This window comes from Astatotilapia calliptera, chromosome 17, assembly GCF_964374335.1.
Source record: "Astatotilapia calliptera chromosome 17, fAstCal68.1, whole genome shotgun sequence".
Taxonomy (NCBI): domain Eukaryota; kingdom Metazoa; phylum Chordata; class Actinopteri; order Cichliformes; family Cichlidae; genus Astatotilapia; species Astatotilapia calliptera.
In genome coordinates this window covers 13,508,987-13,530,046 of record NC_137438.1, presented here as the reverse complement: position 1 = coordinate 13,530,046, position 21,060 = coordinate 13,508,987, and the positions used below count along the sequence as shown (strand labels likewise).

The following is a 21,060-nucleotide window of genomic DNA, read 5'->3' as shown; positions in this document are numbered from 1 at the left end:
GGATGCTGATCTGACATCATGAGTAGTGCACAGGTGCACCTCAGACTGCCCACAACAAAAGGCCACCCTGGAATGTGCAGTTTTTTGCGTTATTGGGGGTCTGGGGACCCAGAACCGGTCAGTATCTGGTGTGACCACCATTTGCCTCATGCAGTGCAACACATCGTCGCATGGAGTCTATCAGATTGTCAATTGTGGCCTGTGGAATGTTGGTCCACTCCACTTCAATGGCTGTGCGAGGTTGTTGGATATTCGTGGGAACTGGTACACGCTGTCGTATACGCCGGTCAAGCACATCCCGAACATGCTCAATGGGTGACATGTCCGGTGAGTATGCTGGCCATGCAAGAACTGGGACATTCTCAGCTGCCATCTGCCCTGAACAATGTGAACCATGATTCATCCGTGAAGCGCACACCTCTCCAACGTGCCAGACGCCATCGAATGTGAGCATTTGCCCACACAAGTCTGTTACGGCGACGAGCTGGAGTCAGGTCAAGACCCCGATGAGGACGACGGGCATGCAGTTGAGCATCCCTGAGACGGTTTCTGACAGTTTGTCCAGAAATTGTTTGGTTGTGCAAACCAATTGTTCCAGCAGCTGTCTGGGTGGCTGGTCTCAGACGATCTTGGAGGTGAACCTGCTGGATGTGGAGGTCCTGGGCTGGTGTGGTTACACGAGGTCTGCGGTTGTGAGGCCGGTTGGATGTGCTGCCATATTCTCTGAAACGCCTGTGGAGACGGCTTATGGTTGAGAAATGAACATTCAATGCACGGGCGACAGATCTGGTTGACATTCCTGCTGTCAGCATGCCAATTGCACGCTCCCTCATTGCTTGTGGCATCTGTGGCATTTTGCTGTGAGACAAAACTGCACATTCCAGGGTGGCCTTTTGTTGTGGGCAGTCTGAGGTACACCTGTGCACTACTCATGATGTCAGATCAGCATCCTGATGTGGCACACCTGTGAGGTGGGATGGATTATCTCAATATAGCAGATGTGCCCACTACCACACATTTGGACTGATTTGTGACCACTGTTTGGGAGGGATGGTTATATTGTGTATCTGGAATGAATTTTAGGTCTCTACGTCCATCCCATGGGGAATGGGAGCAAAAACAAAAGTGTTGCGTTTATATTTTTGTTCAGTGTATAAAAAACTAAAAGTATTTCATCGTTCTTTAGCTTTAGGTCTCTTTCAGTGTTTAATTCAAATAGAACTTTATTTATACAGCACCAAATTACAACAACAGTCATCTCACGGCCTAAGAGCCAGCATTTGGCCACAGTGGGAAGAAAAAAACTCCCTTTTAACAGGAAGAAACCTCTGGCAGAACCAGGCTCAGTGAGGGGCGGCCATCTGCTGCGACCGGTTAGGGGTGAGGGGATGGGGACAAGACAAAATATACATTGTGGATTGTGGACTGTGTTTAGTAGATTTGTGGATCCTTATCACATTTGACTGGTGTTTCCTTATATGCAAATACCTGGTCTAGTGAATGCTTGAAGATTGTTGAGTTGTGACACTCGTTTCTAGATGTTTGCTTAAGATGTCTTATGATTTGATACAACATAAAAAAAACCCTGCAGTGTAGTTTCTGCAAAACAAACCAAAAAATAGACCCTTATTATGTGTATCTGTTGCATTTAAACTGTTATGAGCAATAAACTTAAGGCATATTGTACGCACACCCACACACTTAACTCCTTTGACATGTTTTTACTAGAGCAGACGTGTTTATGTCATCAGCGCGAGGTCGCCAATGCTGAGCAGCACCAGAGGAGTCAAACTGCCACTGACCCCGATGTTGCTCCAACTTCTTACATGAGCTACTCTGTTTTTCTAGCGTTACGTAACTGTTTAACTAAATTTCATGTCCTCTCCATATGCACTCTGTATGTGCATTTCTGTCTGTGTTTGTTCAAAATAAGCACAGAATGAGAGTTCTTAGTCCAGGAGACACATCTCCACTGGCTTTATTCTTCATAATCATGGTACGTCAATATAATTGCAGTGCAAACACTTATATTTTAGTATAAAATATTTTCTTTACCAAAATTTACATTCACATAAAACATCTCAATAAATACATCTTCAACAAAAGAACTTGACAAATATTGTATCATCCATAATATATCTCTACAATGTACAATAATAGCTAGTAATACCTACATATAACAATTGAAACCCGTATCATACAGTATGAAAATATCCAATTTACAGGAAAAATATTGTACACAATTCCTTTTCATCAACTTTCAATTAATTGTTTAAAGCAAGTGTATAAAAAATCCTCATTTTAAACCTTTTATAAACTTAAATTAAGCACTCAAGCTACCATATAGATTTATCCAACGTAATTTCCGTCAGGTTCCAAATAAATCTGATCAAAATCGACACTTGCCATCGTTTTGAGTAACAAAACTCAATCAGCTCGAACAGTAAAAATACAGGCATCCAACAAAAGAAAATCCACAATAACCGTAGCAACGCATTCAGTTGTGCTACAGCTCAACACGAAAAAGTCTGATATGTTTATGAAAATAGGTTGGCACATTAGAAAATCAGCTACCTGTTGATTACAGCAGGAGCAGGGAGGAGGAGGAGGAACCTCTCCCCCCAGGCCTGAAGTCTATCTATCCTGAATATGTCCTCAAAAAGGTTTGCACACCAAGCTCATGAAGAAGACACGGGTCAATTAAGCACCTTACATTCAAGAGGACCGCTACCTTTAGCGCATGCATGAGGACTATAATAAAACACAGTCAACGTGTGTCCGCTGCTCCGCCTGCATTAGTGCTTCATCAAAGCATGCATGTTTGATCTGCAGGCTTCCAGGCAGTGCATGCTCGTACAGATTAGAGGAAAGTTAATGGCTGTGGTAAGCCATACTGTGAGTAGCATGCTATACCGTAAAATAAATCATCTGGGTTTGCATGAGGAATCCAGACACAGAGGTTTGTGGGAATCTCCTCATAAACAGAAGGTTTCTTTTTTTCCGCCCTTTCCAAAGCAGCTTCGAGTTCATAAAAATAGTAGAACAGAATATTTTTCAACACTAGAAAATATTTCTTTGTAAACAAGCACACAGAAAAAAGTTCTCTTTTTTTTAAATATAATTCATTGAGGAAGAAGGAATCACACTCGCACAATACTAAAAATAGGTTTTCTAATTCATGCTTCAACTCCACAGATACAGACTGGTGTGGCTAGCTATGCACACTCTATTGGCTACAAACACTATCAGGTCAAAGTAGGATCCAGCTGGCTACAGCATGCAAGGAGTGAATAGGCTGAGATAGGAGACAAACTGCTTTATTGCTACACTTTGACAAGGAAGAATCTGGAAGTCAAGCATCACAGGGAAACAGACAGCACACATGACTGAAATGCAGCAGTGGCATCATGCACTTAAAGACGCTGAGCAGCTCGGCTCACTGAATCAAGAGCTTGCCTCGTGTACGAGGGGTTCAGCGAAGGGGCAGAAATGAAGCATACAGCATCAACCACCCACAAATGGTCAAAGGCAACGCCTTGTTGTATTTTGGCAAGTTCATGTCATTAACTGCCATCTAAAATTCCACAATTGGCTTCAACCGCTTTAAACACTGTTGTCTCTAGGACAATGATGCCCCTAAAATGAATTAATCTGATAAATCAATCTAAAAGGCAACAAAAAAAATGGCAAAAATCTCATTGTGAAGAGTGGTCGCTAAGGCAACAGCACTGTTTTGGTTTTAGACGGGGAGAAAAGAGTCAGCTAACGTTCTTAGATTTCGGGACACAGTTGTTGTGACAGGTTTGTGTGCTACACTTTCAATTGTGCATTGCGATGTGTTTTTATTTTTATGCTTATTTAGTTTATCGTAGTGGTGGATCCAGTTTTTTGGCAGTTATGAAATCCTGGAGACATCCTTGGCCTTTGATTGATGACAGAGCAACGTGGCATCCTGTATCCTGTTCATGACATCCCGCTGTGTGAAACAACAAACAGGGTTTGAATGTGGAGGGACAGTCTGATCGAGGACGCCTCAGGTTCCAGGCTTTAGGCCCAAATCCAGGCTTCCCATTGGATGATCAGTGTCTCGCCTCCCTGTCTTCCACAGACAGAAGAAGAAGAGTGGAGAACAACCTTTCCTCTTTAAATAGCCTTTCTCTGCTACAGCCATCTGTGTTACTCACCCACCTCCACTCTTACATTCTTATTTTTTCGTAGTCACGATGGAGACAGTGCCCTTCACACCACTGCAGTGGGAACAGAGGGCAGGTACCTGGTGGTGCTGGTGGATGTGGTTGGTTTAGCCACACTTGGGCTTGGGGTCCTCATAGCGGCGTAGGTGGTCACCGTTGGGGCGGGGCTAAGCCTGGTGCACACACTGCCGTGGGCGAATGCACTGGCACGGCGTTCACCGTTGCCAGGCTGTTGCTGGGTTTGAGATGGCCTGCTGCCTTGTCTGCGTCCCTCCAGGAAGTATGTAAGCATCTGACCTTTGCCCTTCACACTGACCTGGCCACGGCACACAAAATTGTAGTAATTGGTGATGAGGCGATAGACGTCCTCTGTTACCTGGTGGAGGCACACAGACGTTTGATGAGCTTTATGACCAAATATTTTACCATGACACACCTACGACATGACAAAAATGAACAAGAGATTGCACAAGTAAATATATAAGGAGTTTGCAAACAATGAAGCAACAATAATATGCTTTTTAAAAAAGACAAATAAAAATTTTATGTGGGCAAAGAATTACATCTGTACCTGAACACAAAAAGAAAAGATAAAAGTGGGTCTTACAGAAGGAGGAACTATCGGTAATCTTCTTATTCTAGTATATTTTTTTTAATATTAGAAAATGTAATAAAAATATTTATTTTGTATGGTAGCGAGGAATCACACAGAAGGTCCTTAACCCATCCCTTGTGCAAGGAAGAACAGCACGAGGCCTGTTAGAGCTGCACAATGCCCTCCAGCCGGCCACTGGTGTGAATGTCTCTGACCAAACACTCAGAAACAGACTTCATGAGGGTGACCTAAGGGCCCAATGCCCTCCAGTGAGCTCTGTGCCCACTGCCTGACACTCTGAAGCCCTAGTGGCAACAGACTACCAGAACTGCCACCACTGGTACTCTGTGCTTTTCACAGATCAGAGCAGGTTCACTCTGAGCATATCATCAATATCTTTGATTGCAGATAAAAAGCTGGAGACAAACAGGAGAGACATTTTCTCTCGGCGCAGGAGAGCATCAGTCAAATCATCACATACTAGGGGAGCGAACTATGAGCACAACATATTATCACCACATCTCCATTTGTTTTGCAATTTTCAAGTGAGGTCATGCTTTAAACCTCCACTCTATGGACACAAGTACTGGGACACCTACACATTACACCTAGAGGAACTGCTTGATCATGGAAACCCATGACATGAAGCTCCCAATTTTGTGCAAATGTTAATGCCCGAGGAGGTTTAATGAGTCAGCACAGTGTTGGCTTTTAGGCACCGTGCACCACAGCACTCAGTGACCCTGCTCTGTAACTTTATGTGGTCTGCCACTTCATGGCTGGGTTGTTGTGGTTCATAAATGCTTCCATTTCACAATAATGGGGCGCTCGTGATTCAAGAGTTGGGAGTTTGCCTTGTAATCGGAAGGTTGCCGGTTCGAGCCCCGGCTCCGACAGTCTCTGTCGTTGTGTCCTTGGGCAAGACACTTCACCCGTTGCCTACTGGTGGTGGTCAGAGGGCCCGGTGGCGCCAGTGTCCGGCAGCCTCGCCTCTGTCAGGGTGGCTGTGGCTACAATGTAGCTTGCCATCACCAGTGTGTGAATGTGTGTGTGAATGGGTGGATGACTGGATATGTGAAGCGCTTTGGGGTCCTTAGGGACTAGTAAAGCGCTATATAAATACAGGACATTTACCATTTATTTACAATAATACCACTTACAGTTGACCATGAAATATCTATAAGGGAGGGAATTTCACAAACTGACTTGTTGCAAAAGTACCATCTTATTACAGTACCATGCCTATATTCCTCTGTGTAGAATGACCCATTCTTTCACCAGTGTTTGTACAGCCAGACTGCATGGCTAGGTGCCTTATTTTATATAGCTGTGACTGAAAACACCTGATTTCAAAGCTAAACAGATACTACTTTTGTCCTTAGTACATTGTCCTTAGGTAGATGTTTCTTCCTGTTAAAAGGGAGTTTTTCCTTCCCACTTTGACCAAGTGCTGCTCATAGGGAGTTTCTGATTGTTAGGTTTTAGCTGTAGCAACTGATGTTGTGATTTGATGCTATATAAAGAAAATTGAATTGAATATATGAAAATAATGAAACACATGAACTTTATCTGAACTTTTCTAATTATTTCCAAATAACACCCTCTAATCTGTTTACCTTTGTCAAATAAGAACTAGTCATGTCAATAATAAAAAGCTATAGTATGCAGCAACTGCTTGTAAAGCAAACATTCAAACTTACTTACTCTTTCTTAATTTATCCCCACTCAATGAGCGAGAGAGAGAAAGAAAGCAGCGGCCTAGCAGCGAGCCAGAGAATGACTGATCTACCTATGCGGTGTGAGTGAGAGCACAGCAGAGAATTAAACAGTTGTTTTCTGATTGCTTCACGATGGTTATGTTTTACGGCACAGCATAGACACGCCCACACCTCCACATGTGTGGTGTGGTGTAGTATTACTGTGCTTCACTGAGTCTCCATCAGTGAAACATGTGCTTTACTTACAGAGCGCAAAAGAGACAGCAGTGCTTGGTCACTGGTCACTGCATTTAAAGTGGCACCAGCTGCTGTTATTAGCTACAGGCAGCACACTCACTGCCCAAAGAAAGCACCCCAGGAAAGCCTTAAATGTATAAAAATAACCCTCAGGGGCCACAGTCTCCACAGGTAAATACACCACTACACACTTCGGGAGGGTCTTAGGTGATGACTGGGAGAGATTATTTTATGAGTCTATGCAAGTGCTTTCAAGGAACATCCTTAATATTCAGATATGTCCAGCAAAAACCACCCAACTCAGGGAAAAGTTACCCCAAAACCGCTAACTTTTTATTTCAAATAGCACTCTAAATATCTTAGCTGGACACCTTTATGCTGTTTTTATTTTTTATTTTTTATTCTATGACTGCAATATTGATTTGCGTTGCATGTATTTTCATAACACAGCAGCAGCTTGTAATCTTAGTGAGATCTGTACATTGTTACATTTGGGAATAGAAAGAAGAAGGATAGGTAACAGAGAAGACATACATGTGGACTGACGAGCTGTACCTGTATCTTTCCTTGTACTCCAGTGCTGTCCATCCTGCTGGCTACATTCACTGTGTTTCCCCAGATGTCATACTGTGGCCTCCGGGCTCCAATCACTCCTGCCACCACTGGGCCCACATTGATGCCTGGTGTTAACATGAACAAAACATATAATGTCTGGGTCACACATGCATATTACATATGTGTGCTACTTATTTTCAAATATAGTTTTCATGTGCTTTCATATAATTATAACAAACATGTCGAGCTTCTACTGGAATTACAAATTTAAGCAGTGCAGCACTAAGAAATGAGAATTACAAAGTAATTGCTGAGTGTTGGTTAGTGATAGGATTCATTTCTCTTTCCACTAACATACACCAAACAGCTAGACTTACCCAGCGTTTTTCAGCAGCTGGTGGCATATCTTTTAACTTTTCCTTTATGAACAGCAGATGTGAAGAAAAAGTTTTGATCATATTCCTCATTTAATTCCTGTCTGGACCAGTCATTAATTTTAAACTGGAGTATTTTGTAATTCATTATTATTAGGCTGTTGTAAAAACTCCCTAAAAAGCCTTCAGTTGATCTAAAATGCGAAAGAAAGAGCATATATCCTATACTGGCTTCTCTTCATTGGCTGCCTGTTAAATCCAGAATGAAACTTAATGTCTTCTTACATACAAGGGGTTGAATAATATGGCCACTTCTTATGTTAAATAAGCAGTGGCCTGATACTTATGGTAGGAGTACCATGGGAGGTAGAGCCTTCAGCTCTCAGGCTCCTCTACTATGGAACCAGCTCCCGGGAGGAAGATTGAGGCAGTCTTTCCTTCCCATTATTGCCAAGTGGTTGTTCGTAGGGGAGCATCTGATTGTTGGGGTTTCTCTGTATTATTGTAGGATCTTCACATTATAACATAAAGCATCTTGATGTGACTATGACGACGATTTGGTGTTCTGTAAGTAAAACTGATTTGAATTTCCAAGAGACCATTTTCTTTACGTCAGAATAAAAGTGGCATGTAATAGTTTTTCTCTGATTGTACTCATGTCCTGAATCACTTTAAAGTTTTCAAAACAATATTCAAACTCCTACAAAAATCAGTGTCTTACTCGTGCTCTTCAGAAAGAGCATTTCAGGTTAATTATTAGCAATTGGAAATATTTTAGGAAACTATGGCAAATGATCTGTTTATTTATGTTAGTGCTAAGAGAAACATTTTACCAGCAGTATAACATGCTGCTGCTGCTGCTGCAGTAAGAAGAAAAGCATTGTTGCAAGCCAAAGATAACATTTCCAGAGGATGCATTTGGCATACACAGTGTTTCTTTTCCCAGTAACACTGCAAAGGAGGGTATGAAGAATGGGAATGAGTGATAACAGGTTCACTGATTCCCAGTTCTGGTGTGTTACCATAATATTCTATTGCACACAGTAAGCAATAGTAAAAATGCCATAGCAATGATAGATGTTTTTATGCTACTTCTTCTCTTATTGTAACTGTAGTTTACTGATTTGTGTGATTATTAAAACACAATACATGCAATTAAATCTCACTGCACTTAATATTAGCATCTAAAGAGTACTGAGTATAGATGACAGTTCTCAGAAAAACTTTGTGTACACTCTTAGTGTCACAGAAAACATGTAGTGCAAGGCTGTTAGGAAATTACACAATCATACATGCACATTAACAGACACACTGTCATTCTGATACACTAAACATTTTTAGCACTGTTCTAAAAGAGCATCATATTTTATACCCCATAAAGTACTGCACAAATCTATCAGACATGGCTTCTTGTAATTTCACATGTTTAAACTCACACGCAAAGCAATAGTTTAATCCAACAGGGACCAATGGGCTTGGTCTATCTGTCATTTCCATATAATATTAATGTTATGCAAATGCAACTTTAATGAAGTGTTTAGTATACTTATGATAGTAAAAAATGACTGCAAGAATTTGACATCATTTATATCAATATCATTTTTAAAACTATGATAATACATGTTTGCAAGACATTTTTTGCATCAGTATATTGCATCATCTATGTAAGTATTTCCCAAGGACTTCAGTGATAGACAGAAACATGGCGCATATTGAAGTTCTAACTTTGGTTTCTTTCCTTTTTGGAAATCCAGAATTGCAAAAATTACCAAAAGTTGCATTTCTGCAGAGTAAGTCCATCCAAGCACACAGAGGCAGTTTCTACATGTGGAGCCACCTAGGCTGCAGACAGGATGGCACTGTGTACACCAGGTTTCACTGGGATTAAACAAGGGCTCTAGCTGCAGGCTCCCCACAGGATACCCAACACAATGGAACCCAGAACTTCAGGTCTCGCTGTGACGAGCTTCCTGTGGGGAACGTTCTTTCTGTGATGCATTTCCTCCATTTCCAAGCTTAGCGGCACCGAGTGTTCACGGTGTCCAGTGCAATAGGCCAGAAGTTCTGACATCCATATTTATAGGCCATAGAGTGTGTATGTGTATCTCTTCACTCACCTACTCTGAGGACAAAGTCATTGTAAGACTGGTAGTTGATAGCATCCAGGACATCAAACATCTCGATGGCAAAATCTGACACGGTGCATAAATGTGAGGTGATGGACTTTTTCACCTGAAAATCAGAGGAAGACACATATGTGACATATTAATGCAGAAATAAACCTGAAGTAAGAAGCAATATTACCCTCCATTTCTGTTTCCCTGATGTGGTAACATGTGGCTTTAAATGCACTTTATGAAAGCAGAATATGCTGAAACCACAGATACCAGTAATCCCCCACAGAGGATTTTGTGGTGTGAAATGTGGCAGTGTTTAAAAGATCAGCATTCAGAGAACACAAACTTGGAAAGGCTAGGCCTCTCAACAGTACCCTGGACACCCAGAACAGTTTTCAAATGTGCAAATACACTGCAAACAAGTACAAAAACCTTATTCAGGAGATAAATATAATTAGTAGAGGTCTACCTTTGAAGCAGTTGTAGGAACCAGCCCAACTGCAGCCATGTATGTACTGCCAATGGTCTTAATTTTCTCAATGTCCCTGTAGCACTCTTTATCCATCAGCTGGAAGTGGGGAAAAAGAAGGAAAAATTGGACAAAAACAGGAGAAACAGATTACCACAACAAGAAAATTCAAATCAAATTTTCTGCTGATTTGTTGGTTGCACATTCTTAGAGCCATTTGATTGCAGTGACTCATTTTCAAGTTCAAGAAACCCATTTGAGATGATCTGCACTACCTGAGCTTCCACTCAGGTAGGCTGTGGTGTTTAAATTATGCTTAGTTGGTAGTAAGGGGGCCCAAAGTATGTCAGGAATATATCACCCACATCATTACATTACATCCCCACAACCAACCAGATACATTACAAGGCAGGATGGATCCATGATTTAGTGTTATTTTCTGACCCTACCATATGAACGTCACAGCAGAAACTGAGATTCATCAGAGAAGACGATGTCTTCTGTGGTCCAATTTTATTGAGCCCCTGTGAAAGTAGCCTCAGGTTGCTCTCATTAGCTGACAGGAGTGGCACCTGGTGCGGTCTTCTGCGTCGAGGTTTCACATTATCTCTGTTCAGAGATGCTCTTCTGTATTACTTGCAGTGAATGGTTATTTGAATTATTGTTGCCTTCTTTTCTGTTCAAAGCAGTCTGGTTCTCCTCTGACATCTACAAGACAGTTCTAACTGCCTTGTAACCTCAAGGAAACTCTCTCTTTTTCCAAACCATTCTCTGTGAATCTTACAGATGGTTGTGAGGGAAAACCCCAGTTTCTGAAAATACTTAGACTGGTCTGGCACCAACATATTCTAAGTGACTTAAAAGACCTTTCTTCCCCATTCTGATACTCAGAAGTTCAACAGGTTGTCTTGACAATCTCTACACACCTAAATGCACTGCGTTGTTGCCATATGATTTATTGATTAGATATCAGTCATTAACAAGCAGCTAAACAGGTATACCTAATAAAGTGGTGAGTGTGAGTGTATATTAAAAGTGACAAACAAATCTGAATACAATTTAAAATGGACTTGTTTGGCATGTTTGAGTAAAGGAATGCTTTGTGCAGCTGATTATAGATTCAAGTTAGCCAAAAATCATCTGTAAGTAATTCCTTATTTTCCCAGCTGCCACCATTGCTTTTTATATTCCATAAATAAACAGTATTTTCCCTTGGTCATAGCCACATCATCTCTGAAAATTGCACTGCTGGCCAGAAGATTCACTACACGAAAAACATATAAAATGCTGCAGATTTATGGATGATCTGATGGAACAAACTATTTCAGTCACCTCATCAAAGTCAGCGATGATCTCATTGAGCAGCCTCAGACACTCAACTCCCATGTTGTTTCCATCCAGCTCGATGTAGAAATCATTAAAGTTGGCGATAGAAGCGAACAACACTCCGACCTGAGCGTACGACTGATAGTACAGATCCTGCAGGGTAGAACAATTCAATAAAAACAATTCAACAACCCATACTACCAAAGAAGAAAAAATATTTGCATATGGAAGATTGTGCTAGCTTACTGAATCTTTGAGCAAGACTGTTGTCAGTATTAAATAGCAGTGACCCAGTGCCATCACAACCCCAACAAATAAACATGCTTCATCCTGGTGTCCATAGTGATTCTTTTCCCCCTGTTTTCGGTAAAAGTGTTTAAAAGTTGATATATTTCCAATGTGTACACTGTTAAGATATTTAAGAGGTAATCCTTCATTGTTTTGTAAGCGTTAGAAGCATTATATTACAGTTTTGTGCACATATACATGGCGGTTTTGAGCCCCAGTTAGGTACTGTGTAATGACCAGTAAGATAACGGCAGGAGCTAAAAACGCCGCTATTGTCAGCCATTTTGTCAGGAAACCTGTTCTGGCATATATAGTAAGCACTTTAGTATTTTGGTTTATTATTTAGTGATTTTCTTCCACCATGTGACATTAAGCAGTACAGAACGTGAAACGTTTCTGTTTATTTGCACTGCAATAAACGACTGCATGAGAGACGCAAGTCATATTCACTCTCGTGATTCTTTTCCCCCCTGTTTTCAGGGGTGTAACATTTGGAGGCACCGCTGGGATAGCTGCTTAGATGTCCGGTGTCCACATCTGCACATCGTAGTCCAAGCCAGCCAAATCCCCCCATACAACCCAGTAGAGCAGGGTGATATGACCAAAAATATTTATCACGATATACATTTGAAAATTTGCGATAATGATATAACTGACGATATAATTGACACTAGACAAAATATTTTACAACTCTACAACTTTATTAGTGCAAAAAACCTCATCAATGTATTTTCACTTAAACAAGCAGCTGTTTTTTATGTGCATTAAAGTTATATAAAAATGTAACAGTGCAAATTCCTTGCTGACAGTTTAACCAAAAGGCATTTCCAGTGGAAATTGGCCGACATATCCTCAGCATAACCATGTATAATATCCACAAAACTTAAAAAGAGGTTATACACACACAATACGGTAATATTATGTTGAAGCACAGTACGTATCACTCCACGAGGCGCCTGCCTAATATAGCCCTAATGCTCCGACAATCCATCAAGCGGTGCGGCTTCGTAGCTTAGCAAAGTCGTACTAAAACATTTGACAGATTTTCGAGCGCCGTGTACGACATAAAATCGTTTCGAGGTCAGTAAACACAACCAGAATTCATACATAAGGCACACGGGATTATAAGGGGCACTGTCGATTTTCAGAAAAATCAAAGGATTGATTTTAAGTGTGCCGTATTTTCCAAACAACATGGTAATAACGACGGCCCGCTAGCATGCGCTACCAAAAACAGTGCTTTGTTGTGTATCTGACGGACGAAAGCCAAACCAGTTCCACACCACTGAAGTTGCAGCATTTTTACAAATCAATTCTGGTTCATCCGTTTCATTTAACGATCCACTTTCGCTCTTCTCATTCTCCGTCGCCGCCATGTGCGTATGTAAACAAAGGCACTGCGCATGTGCGTTTTACCCATATTCTATCGCGATATTATATTTTCCTATTGTTGCCCAAAATTACACCGGTATTACCGTGAACGGTATGATATAGCCCAGCCCTACAACCCAGGCAGACTGCAGTGAGGAAAGTTTGCTATCGAGGCACACTGGTAGCTGTGTTTTAGCACATGTTTCCTGAGGCTAGCCAGAGATCATCAGGGGCTGCAAAAACAACATTCTTCCTGCCTACTGCCACAATGTCTTCGGTGGAAGAGCTGCAAGAAGAGGTTGTGCGCGAAATGCACACTCTATCCAAAGATCAACTGGTGTCAATCTGCGAGTTCCTTGGCATTGCAGAGAAAATAGATGTTAGCAGAAAAACTGTCACTGCTAACACACATTCAAATACACATGGAGAGAGAAGGTATAACAGTACTTGAGGATGATGGAATGTCAGAACTGTTGTTGCTTAATGATAAGATTGCTGAAGTAATGAAAGAGACAATTGTTGAGACTGAACCAAATGCAAATGGAAGGGGTTATTCAGGGCACAGAGAGCAACTAAACACTGCAATCTCACTGGTAACAGAGACAGCTAATGCAGTTAACACAGTGGTTAGTTCTCACTCCCAAGCTAATCACTCTGTCCCTAACTCATCTGTGTGTAACCAACTTTAAGGTATAAAGGTGAATTACAGCACAATAATTACTTGGGCTCGTAATAAGACCCTGGCCAGAATCAGAAGACACCAAATTCGTATGGAGCCAAAGTATTGAGCAGCAATAATGACCTGGACACAATGTTAACTTTTGAGTAGCCACTCTTGTATTGTTACAAAGTATAACATGTATTTGTCCAATTTGTACAGATAAAGTATAAAATAAAATAAATAGTGTGCACACTCAACAAAATAAAAGTACTCGTTGGGGCCCTTTAAGAATTTAGAGTTAAGCTGGCGATAGCCAACTTCAAAGGTCCTTGTGAGTGTAACTGGAATGTATGAGTGTGTGGTGTGTATCTTCTTTGGGGTAGATCGTCCTCAAAGTGGTTGGCTCGCCATCTATCACAACCAGAATATCGTCCTGGTCCTTGGACTTTTCCGTCCTCTCCAAAAAACCTGACCGTTGCTCTGTTTCACAAAAGCCCAACACACACTGGCGTTGGAATTGCAGCAGCTCTCCGGATGAAAGGTGAGTGGTTAGCCGACGTTGCCTCTCTCCTTTATCCAGCCACTCGACTCCGGACTTCCAGCAGGTAAGTACGCTGGCTTTCCTTCCTCTCAATCCTGAGTTTTCCTCTCTTTTGTCCGTGGATTTCTCGGTTTGAGTAGTAGATGCCTCCACTCCTCTTGCTGAGATGAGAAAAAACCCGGGAGCATCATGCACCTTCACCTCACTTCCTGGCTGACAGGGTCAATGCGGCCTGGGTAGGCTCTGATTGGTTGCTGAGCTAGGTGCCCTCACGTGGGGTGAACTGAGAGGTGCATTCAATGGTCATAGGAAATACGACGCTTGTTGATGTGGACAGTTAATATAAAGAGAATAAGTATGATATTTTTCATCTGGGCTACACCCTCCCCTCCTGAACTCATGCACGTCCCTGTGCATGGTAGACAGTTAAATGATGATTATTTGACGGGTCAAGGAAGAGGGCGAAGCAGGCTCTTCACCATCACTGATGACATCGGCCCAAGCTGAAGACAGTCCTTGCAAGAATGATTTTGCTGCAGTGATCAGAGGATTGCCTAGCTCCGTATAGTCAAGCCGTCGTGGCGGACGACGGTTTCTCTCAGATCTCCTTACAGAATCATTTGTATCCATGTTTTCCCTTGTATCCACTGGGACTATCTCCTCCACTCTCTCCTCAGAATTCGCACCTCTGGTGCCAGCCTCCTGAAATGGAAGTTGCCTTTCTTGGACGTCTGGGTCATCAACAGGTGAGTCAGTTTCAGTTAAGGTTATTTCATCCACTTGTTCGGTCGGTGTGACTCCATTGGTAGATAAGTACTCAGTATCATCTGTAGTACTGTTAGGCATATCAGGTATGTTGCCAAAATCAGATTGGCTGTCAAAAACAGGTCGGTTGTCAATATCAGGAACATTTACAGGACTCTCACTCACTGTGTGGACAGGGGAACTCAACCAAACAGGAATGAGCAAATCATCTTCTTCGTCTGAGGAGTTCTCTTCCTCTAGCGCTGGATTTGCACGGGTTCTTGGCCTGCGTGACACTGGCTTCTGTACATGCTCACTGCTTTCCTCCACAGGTAGGTAGCCACATGGTAGCAACAGATCCCGGTGTAGTGTTCTTAGGGGACCATCTCTGTTTTCAGGCTTAACTGTATATACTGGGAGGTTGCCTGCCCTTCTCACCACTACATGCACAGTGTGTTCCCACTTGTCTGAAATCTTATGTTTGCCCCGGATACGGACATTCCTGACCAATACCCGATCTCCAGCTTCCAAGTCTGATGCAGTTACATGTCTGTCAAACCTCATTTTGTTCTTGTGAGCCATCTTTGCAGCCTTGTCCATAGCTAACTTGTAGCTTTCTTTGAGACGTGACTTGAGTTTTTGCACATATTCAGAGTGAGATGAGTGTTGTTCCTCTTGCACTGGCAGGTTGAATGCAAGGTCAACTGGCAACCGAGGTTGGCGTCCGAACATCAGTTCGTACGGGGAGAAACCAGTCACTTCATTCCTGGTGCAGTTATAAGCGTGGACCAGGGGTCTTACATGGTCACGCCAACAGGACTTATCTTGATCACGGAGAGTTCCCAGCATATCAAGCAAGGTACGATTAAATCGTTCCACAGGATTGCCCCTAGGATGGTATGGGGTTGTCCTCACCTTGTGGATACCAGCCACCTGACAGAGCTCCTTGATTGTGCGGGACTCAAAATCTGGACCCTGGTCACTATGCAATTTTTCTGGGATGCCATAGTGTACCATAAAGTTCTCCCACAGACACCTTGCCACTGTGCGGGCCTTTTGATTAGGTGTTGGGATAGCAACTGCAAATTTAGTGAAGTGGTCCGTGATCACCAATATATCTTTGGTTCCACTCCTGTCAGCTTCCAGGGACAAGAAGTCCATGCACAAGAGTTCAAGAGGTCGTGTCGTATTAATGTTGACCAAGGGGGCCGCTCTTTCAGGCCGTGCCTTCCTCCGCACGCACCTGCCACACGTCTTCACTTTCCTTTCCACGTCCAAAGCCATCCTTGGCCAATAAAATCTTGACCTTACAAGGTCCAGTGTACGGTCGACTCCCATGTGACCCATATGGTCATGCAGGCTGGTGAGAACTGTGTTGCGAAGCTCAGCTGGAAGTACAAGCTGGTAGGTTTTCTGGGACCTCTCTTGGCGTCGCCGGTACAAGACATTGTTGCGGAGCTCAAGACGGTTAAGCTCTCGGAGGAGCAGTGGAAGCTCAGGGAACTGTGTGCGCACGGTTGGAGGTGGTGTGTCCCCATATTCGATCTGAGAAATAACATGCTTTATACACTGATCGGCTCTTTGCTCGTCTGCCAGCTCTGCCTCAGTTAGATGGGGAATGGTTGGCAGACCTCCAAACTGTTCCTCTTGCCCATAGCTATCAGGTACAGCACTAGGAGACACAGCAAGCACCTCCACCAAGGCAACACAATCTGCATCTGCCTCTCTTTCATTGTCAGGACTGACGCTGTAGGTGAACTGCCTCTCACAGATTGCTTTCACCACAGACTGATTTACAGCATTGATGTTGTCTGGATCACAAAGGTGATCTTGAGTGAACTGTTGTATGCGTTCAATCTCTTTTTGTGATTTCAGGTCGTCCGCTAGCCCTCCGTGTGGTCTGCGTGATAATCCATCCGCATCTCCATTCTGCTTCCCTGGACGATAGAGGAGTTTGAAAGAGAATGTGGACAGTGCTGCTAGCCACCTATAGCTAGTTGCGTCAAGTTTTGCTGAAGTCAGAATGTAAGTCAGCGGATTACTATCCGTTACAACAGTGAAGTGGTTGCCGTAGAGATAGTCGCTGAACTTTTCTGTAACTGACCACTTGAGCGCCAGAAACTCCAACTTGTGCGCTGGATAGCGATTTTCGCTCCGTGACAGCCCTCTACTTGCATAGCCTATGACTCTAAGTTGTCCCTCTTGCTCCTGATACAATACAGCACCAAGCCCGGTGGTACTGGCGTCGGTGTGCAGTATATAGGGTTTCTGGGGGTCAGCGAAGGCAAGTACAGGGGCAGTGGTGAGACTTTGGATGACTGACTCGAAGGCTTCCTGGCAAGCTGGCGTCCAGCGACCTCCGAAAGGGTCTTTTGGGTCATGGTACTGATGTGCACTTTGTCTTGCGTTTACTTTTGATTTCTTGTGGCTAGGTGGGTACCCCGAAGTTAAGTTGTGGAGAGGTTTCACAATGCTGGAATACCCCTTAACGAACCTTCTATAATACCCAGCAAAACCAAGGAACGACTTTAACTCTCGCAGGGTCTGTGGGACAGGCCATGTTTTAAGGGCCGAAATCTTCTCAGGGTCAGTCCGAACTCCATTTCTGGAGACCACATGTCCCAGATAACGGACTGAAGTCTGGAAGAAGACACATTTCTCTGGTGACAGCTTTAACCCAAACTCTTTTAGACGAGTGAGCACTTTCATGAGTCTTTCTTCGTGTTCCTCAAGGGTTCGGGAGAATACTATCACGTCATCAAGAAAGACCAATGCATCCTTCAAATGCATATCCCCCATGCACCGCTCCATTAACCGCTGGAACGTGCTGGGGGCGTTCGTTACACCCTGAGGCATTCTGTTGAACTCCCAGAAGCCGAGAGGGCACACAAAGGCCGTCTTCGGTTTGTCTGCTTCTTCGACCTCGATCTGGTAGTACCCTGATTTTAGATCAAGAACAGAGAACCACTGTGAACCATTGAGGGCTGAGAATGTGTCCTCTAGCTTCGGAAGGCTGTACGCATCTTTTATAGTCTGAAGGTTTAGACGCCTATAATCGATGCACAACCGGACTTGGCCGTTCTTTTTCCGGACTACCACTATGGGTGACGCAAATGGGGACTCTGACTCTCTAATAACTCCTGCATCAAGGAGTTCCTGAATGTGCTTCCGGACAGCCTCAATGTCCCGTGGGTGGATTGGCCGGGCACGTAGTTTGAAAGGCGTGCCATCCGAAAGTTTTATATGATGTCGCACCTGGTCCGTCCGGCCAAAATCCAGGTCGTGCTGTGCAAACACCTCAGGCATGCCGCTGAGCTGCTGAGTGATGCGCTGTTTCCATTCCAGTGGAACTGGGGAGTCACCAAAATTGAAGGTTATGGTGGGCTCTTGGAAAGACGGAGTGTCTGGAGTTCTCTGGGATAGTTCTGACTGTTTGGTCTTGTTGTGTTCCTTTAATAGGATGGTCTGATAAGCACTAACCTCTGCAATAGTACACTTGGCAGGGATGACAATGTCGTGGTCAGACTCGTTGCTTATAACAACTGGCAACTTGTGGGGCCGCCGCTGGGGAAAGTCCACCAGACCGGCTTTAAGTAGCAGGCCACCGGGCAAGGGGGACGATGATGGGTACTCAATTACAACTGATTTTTCATCCTGAAGGCCCTCGCCAAGGGCGACTCCCTCCACCACTACAGTTGAACCAGCTGGAATGACTTGAGGCATCTTGCCAAGTAGCTTCACTACCCCCTGATGGGTGTCACTTGTCTGCTTCCGTCTCAACTCAATGATTTTGAAGACTACTTTGTAGCCATGTGGGAGGGGTTGACGATTGGCTAAGTCAGTCTCTGAGTAGATGTCGAACAGTACATCTAGGGTGTTTGTGCCTATGAGCATGAGGGATTGTGAAGTGTCAGGGACGATTAAAGCAAGTGTGTTTACATCTACTGGAACACCTATAAAGTCCTTTGGAAAAGTTATGGTCATTTCTATATAGCCAAAGTAAGGCACTAGCTGGCCATTAGCACCTTCCACTTCTAAGAGGTCATGTAGTGGCTTGATCTTTTGCTCTGAAAGGTGCTGCTGGTAAAATGACTCAGGAACAGTGGTAACTTGGGAGCCTGAGTCAAGAAGACAGTTGACTTCTTCACCTCTCACAGTCACTTGAGCTGTACTTCTGGTACCAATCAACTGTTTAGGGAGTTGGAAAGATTGGTTCTGCTCTGAATGGTTTAAGCCAGAACATGTTTGTGCTTTGACAGTCTTTGCTGGGGTACTTACTTTGTTAACCTCAGCTGTGATTTTGTCACCATTGTTTACGTCTGAGGGACGTTGTTGACTCTCCTCAGCTCCTGTTTGTCCCACAACAGGAACTGTTAGATGTTTAAAGGTGAATCTGTACAATCTCGCGCTTCCCACTGGCGTTGTTTTTCCTCCAACTGCTTCTTTTTTTCTGCTACTAGGTTGGGGTTAGCGGGGTCAACACAGCATGGAGCGATATGTCCATCTTCACCGCAGTTGAAACAATACCAGGGCTTGGGTCTGCCCCTTTGCCTCTTTGAAGTCTGTCTTTGCATACGTCCATCTACACCATGTGGCTTTGACATCTTACTCTGCGGCTTCCCTGCAGGGTCCTTGCTGTTTGCAAACTTTGTTTTTTTCTGTGACATGAATGTAGTTAGTTGACTTTGCAGACTCGCCACCTGCTTTCGCAGATCCTCAATAGCAGCAATGCTACTCCCATGTTTCTCCTCTGGTTCACAAACATGTGCACCCTGGAACTGTAACTGAGTTCTCTGCTTTGTGGTGCCAATGTGTTTTCTCATACGGTTAGTTTTTGCTTGCTGTCGATCTTCCTCAGAGCGAATCATTAACAACAGGTCTGAGAATTGGGGTGGGCTGCTCTTCTTTTGCTCAAGTTGCAGGGCGCTGAGTAGGTCGTTGTCCCAACATCCCCTGCAGAACTGTTTAAGTAGATGTTTGTCCACTTCTTCACATGCGACTCCCCCCCTCTTCGTGGCTCTGTTTAATGCTAGCTGTAGCCGGTGAAGGTAAGTGGATGACTTCTCACCTGGATCTTGAAGGGTGTTCAGGAATTGAGCGAAAAGTTCCTCACCATCTTCTACAGTGCCAAAGGCTGAATCTAGAAGCTGCAAATAAGTCACAGGTGGTGACTCAGGCCGCAAACTCTTAACTATATCAGCTGCTGGTGGGAGCAGGCTCTCATGGATCTTTCTGGATATTTGCAGGGGGGACATGCTGGGATCATTTTGGAGCAGTTCAATTTGTGTGCGCCATGTGTCATAATCAGTTTCATTGTTAGGTCTGGGGACCTTACCGGAGAAGGAACGGAGTCTCACCTGGGACTGGATGTGTGGGACAACATCTTGCCTTCGTACGATATGCTCTACCACAACCTTCTGAATGTCAGGTGGGTTCAAGTCACTTACTGAGAGGGACGCTGCTCTCCTTCCATTAGTGAGGGGAACATCATCAGTGGCACCAGTATCACTTGGTGTAACATCTGAATGTGAGGTGTGACACTGTCGCTCTTTAGGAGCGGGCGGAGATACAACAGTGGTCTCGACATACGTGGGAGAAGGTTCTTCAGTGGTAGGTCGCATGGCTTCAACATCCTCCCCAATCTGACACATCATCTCCTTCAGCACCTCACCGTAGTCTTTGCCACTCAGCTTGGCTAGTTCCTTGAGTTCCGCCAAGTAGGTTTTTGTAACATTACTCCCAACCGTGGTAGTGTACATGCTACTGAGTGTTTTAATTTCATAGACAACGCTGGGATCAGCTTGTGCTGTGTATGTGTATGGTAAACGAGGTTCTAAACCTTCTAAGGCTGAACTGCTAGAGTATTCTACG

The 21,060-nt window shown here is 43.7% G+C and overlaps 1 protein-coding gene across 1 annotated transcript in view; it reads right to left on the bottom strand.

Annotated features, from left to right (window-relative positions):
• Positions 1-1,946: 1,946 nt before the first annotated feature.
• Positions 1,947-21,060, bottom strand: part of LOC113008884 (adenylate cyclase type 1-like) — a 71,706-nt gene continuing 52,592 nt past the window's right edge. Inside the window, exons 16-20 of the mRNA XM_026146766.2 lie at positions 11,591-11,737; positions 10,259-10,357; positions 9,790-9,904; positions 7,299-7,423; positions 1,947-4,569 (exon numbers count right to left, since the gene is read on the bottom strand). Coding sequence (XP_026002551.2) covers positions 4,240-4,569; positions 7,299-7,423; positions 9,790-9,904; positions 10,259-10,357; positions 11,591-11,737 — 816 coding nt within the window. The 3' untranslated portion in view covers positions 1,947-4,239. The remainder of the gene's footprint in view (positions 4,570-7,298; positions 7,424-9,789; positions 9,905-10,258; positions 10,358-11,590; positions 11,738-21,060) is intronic.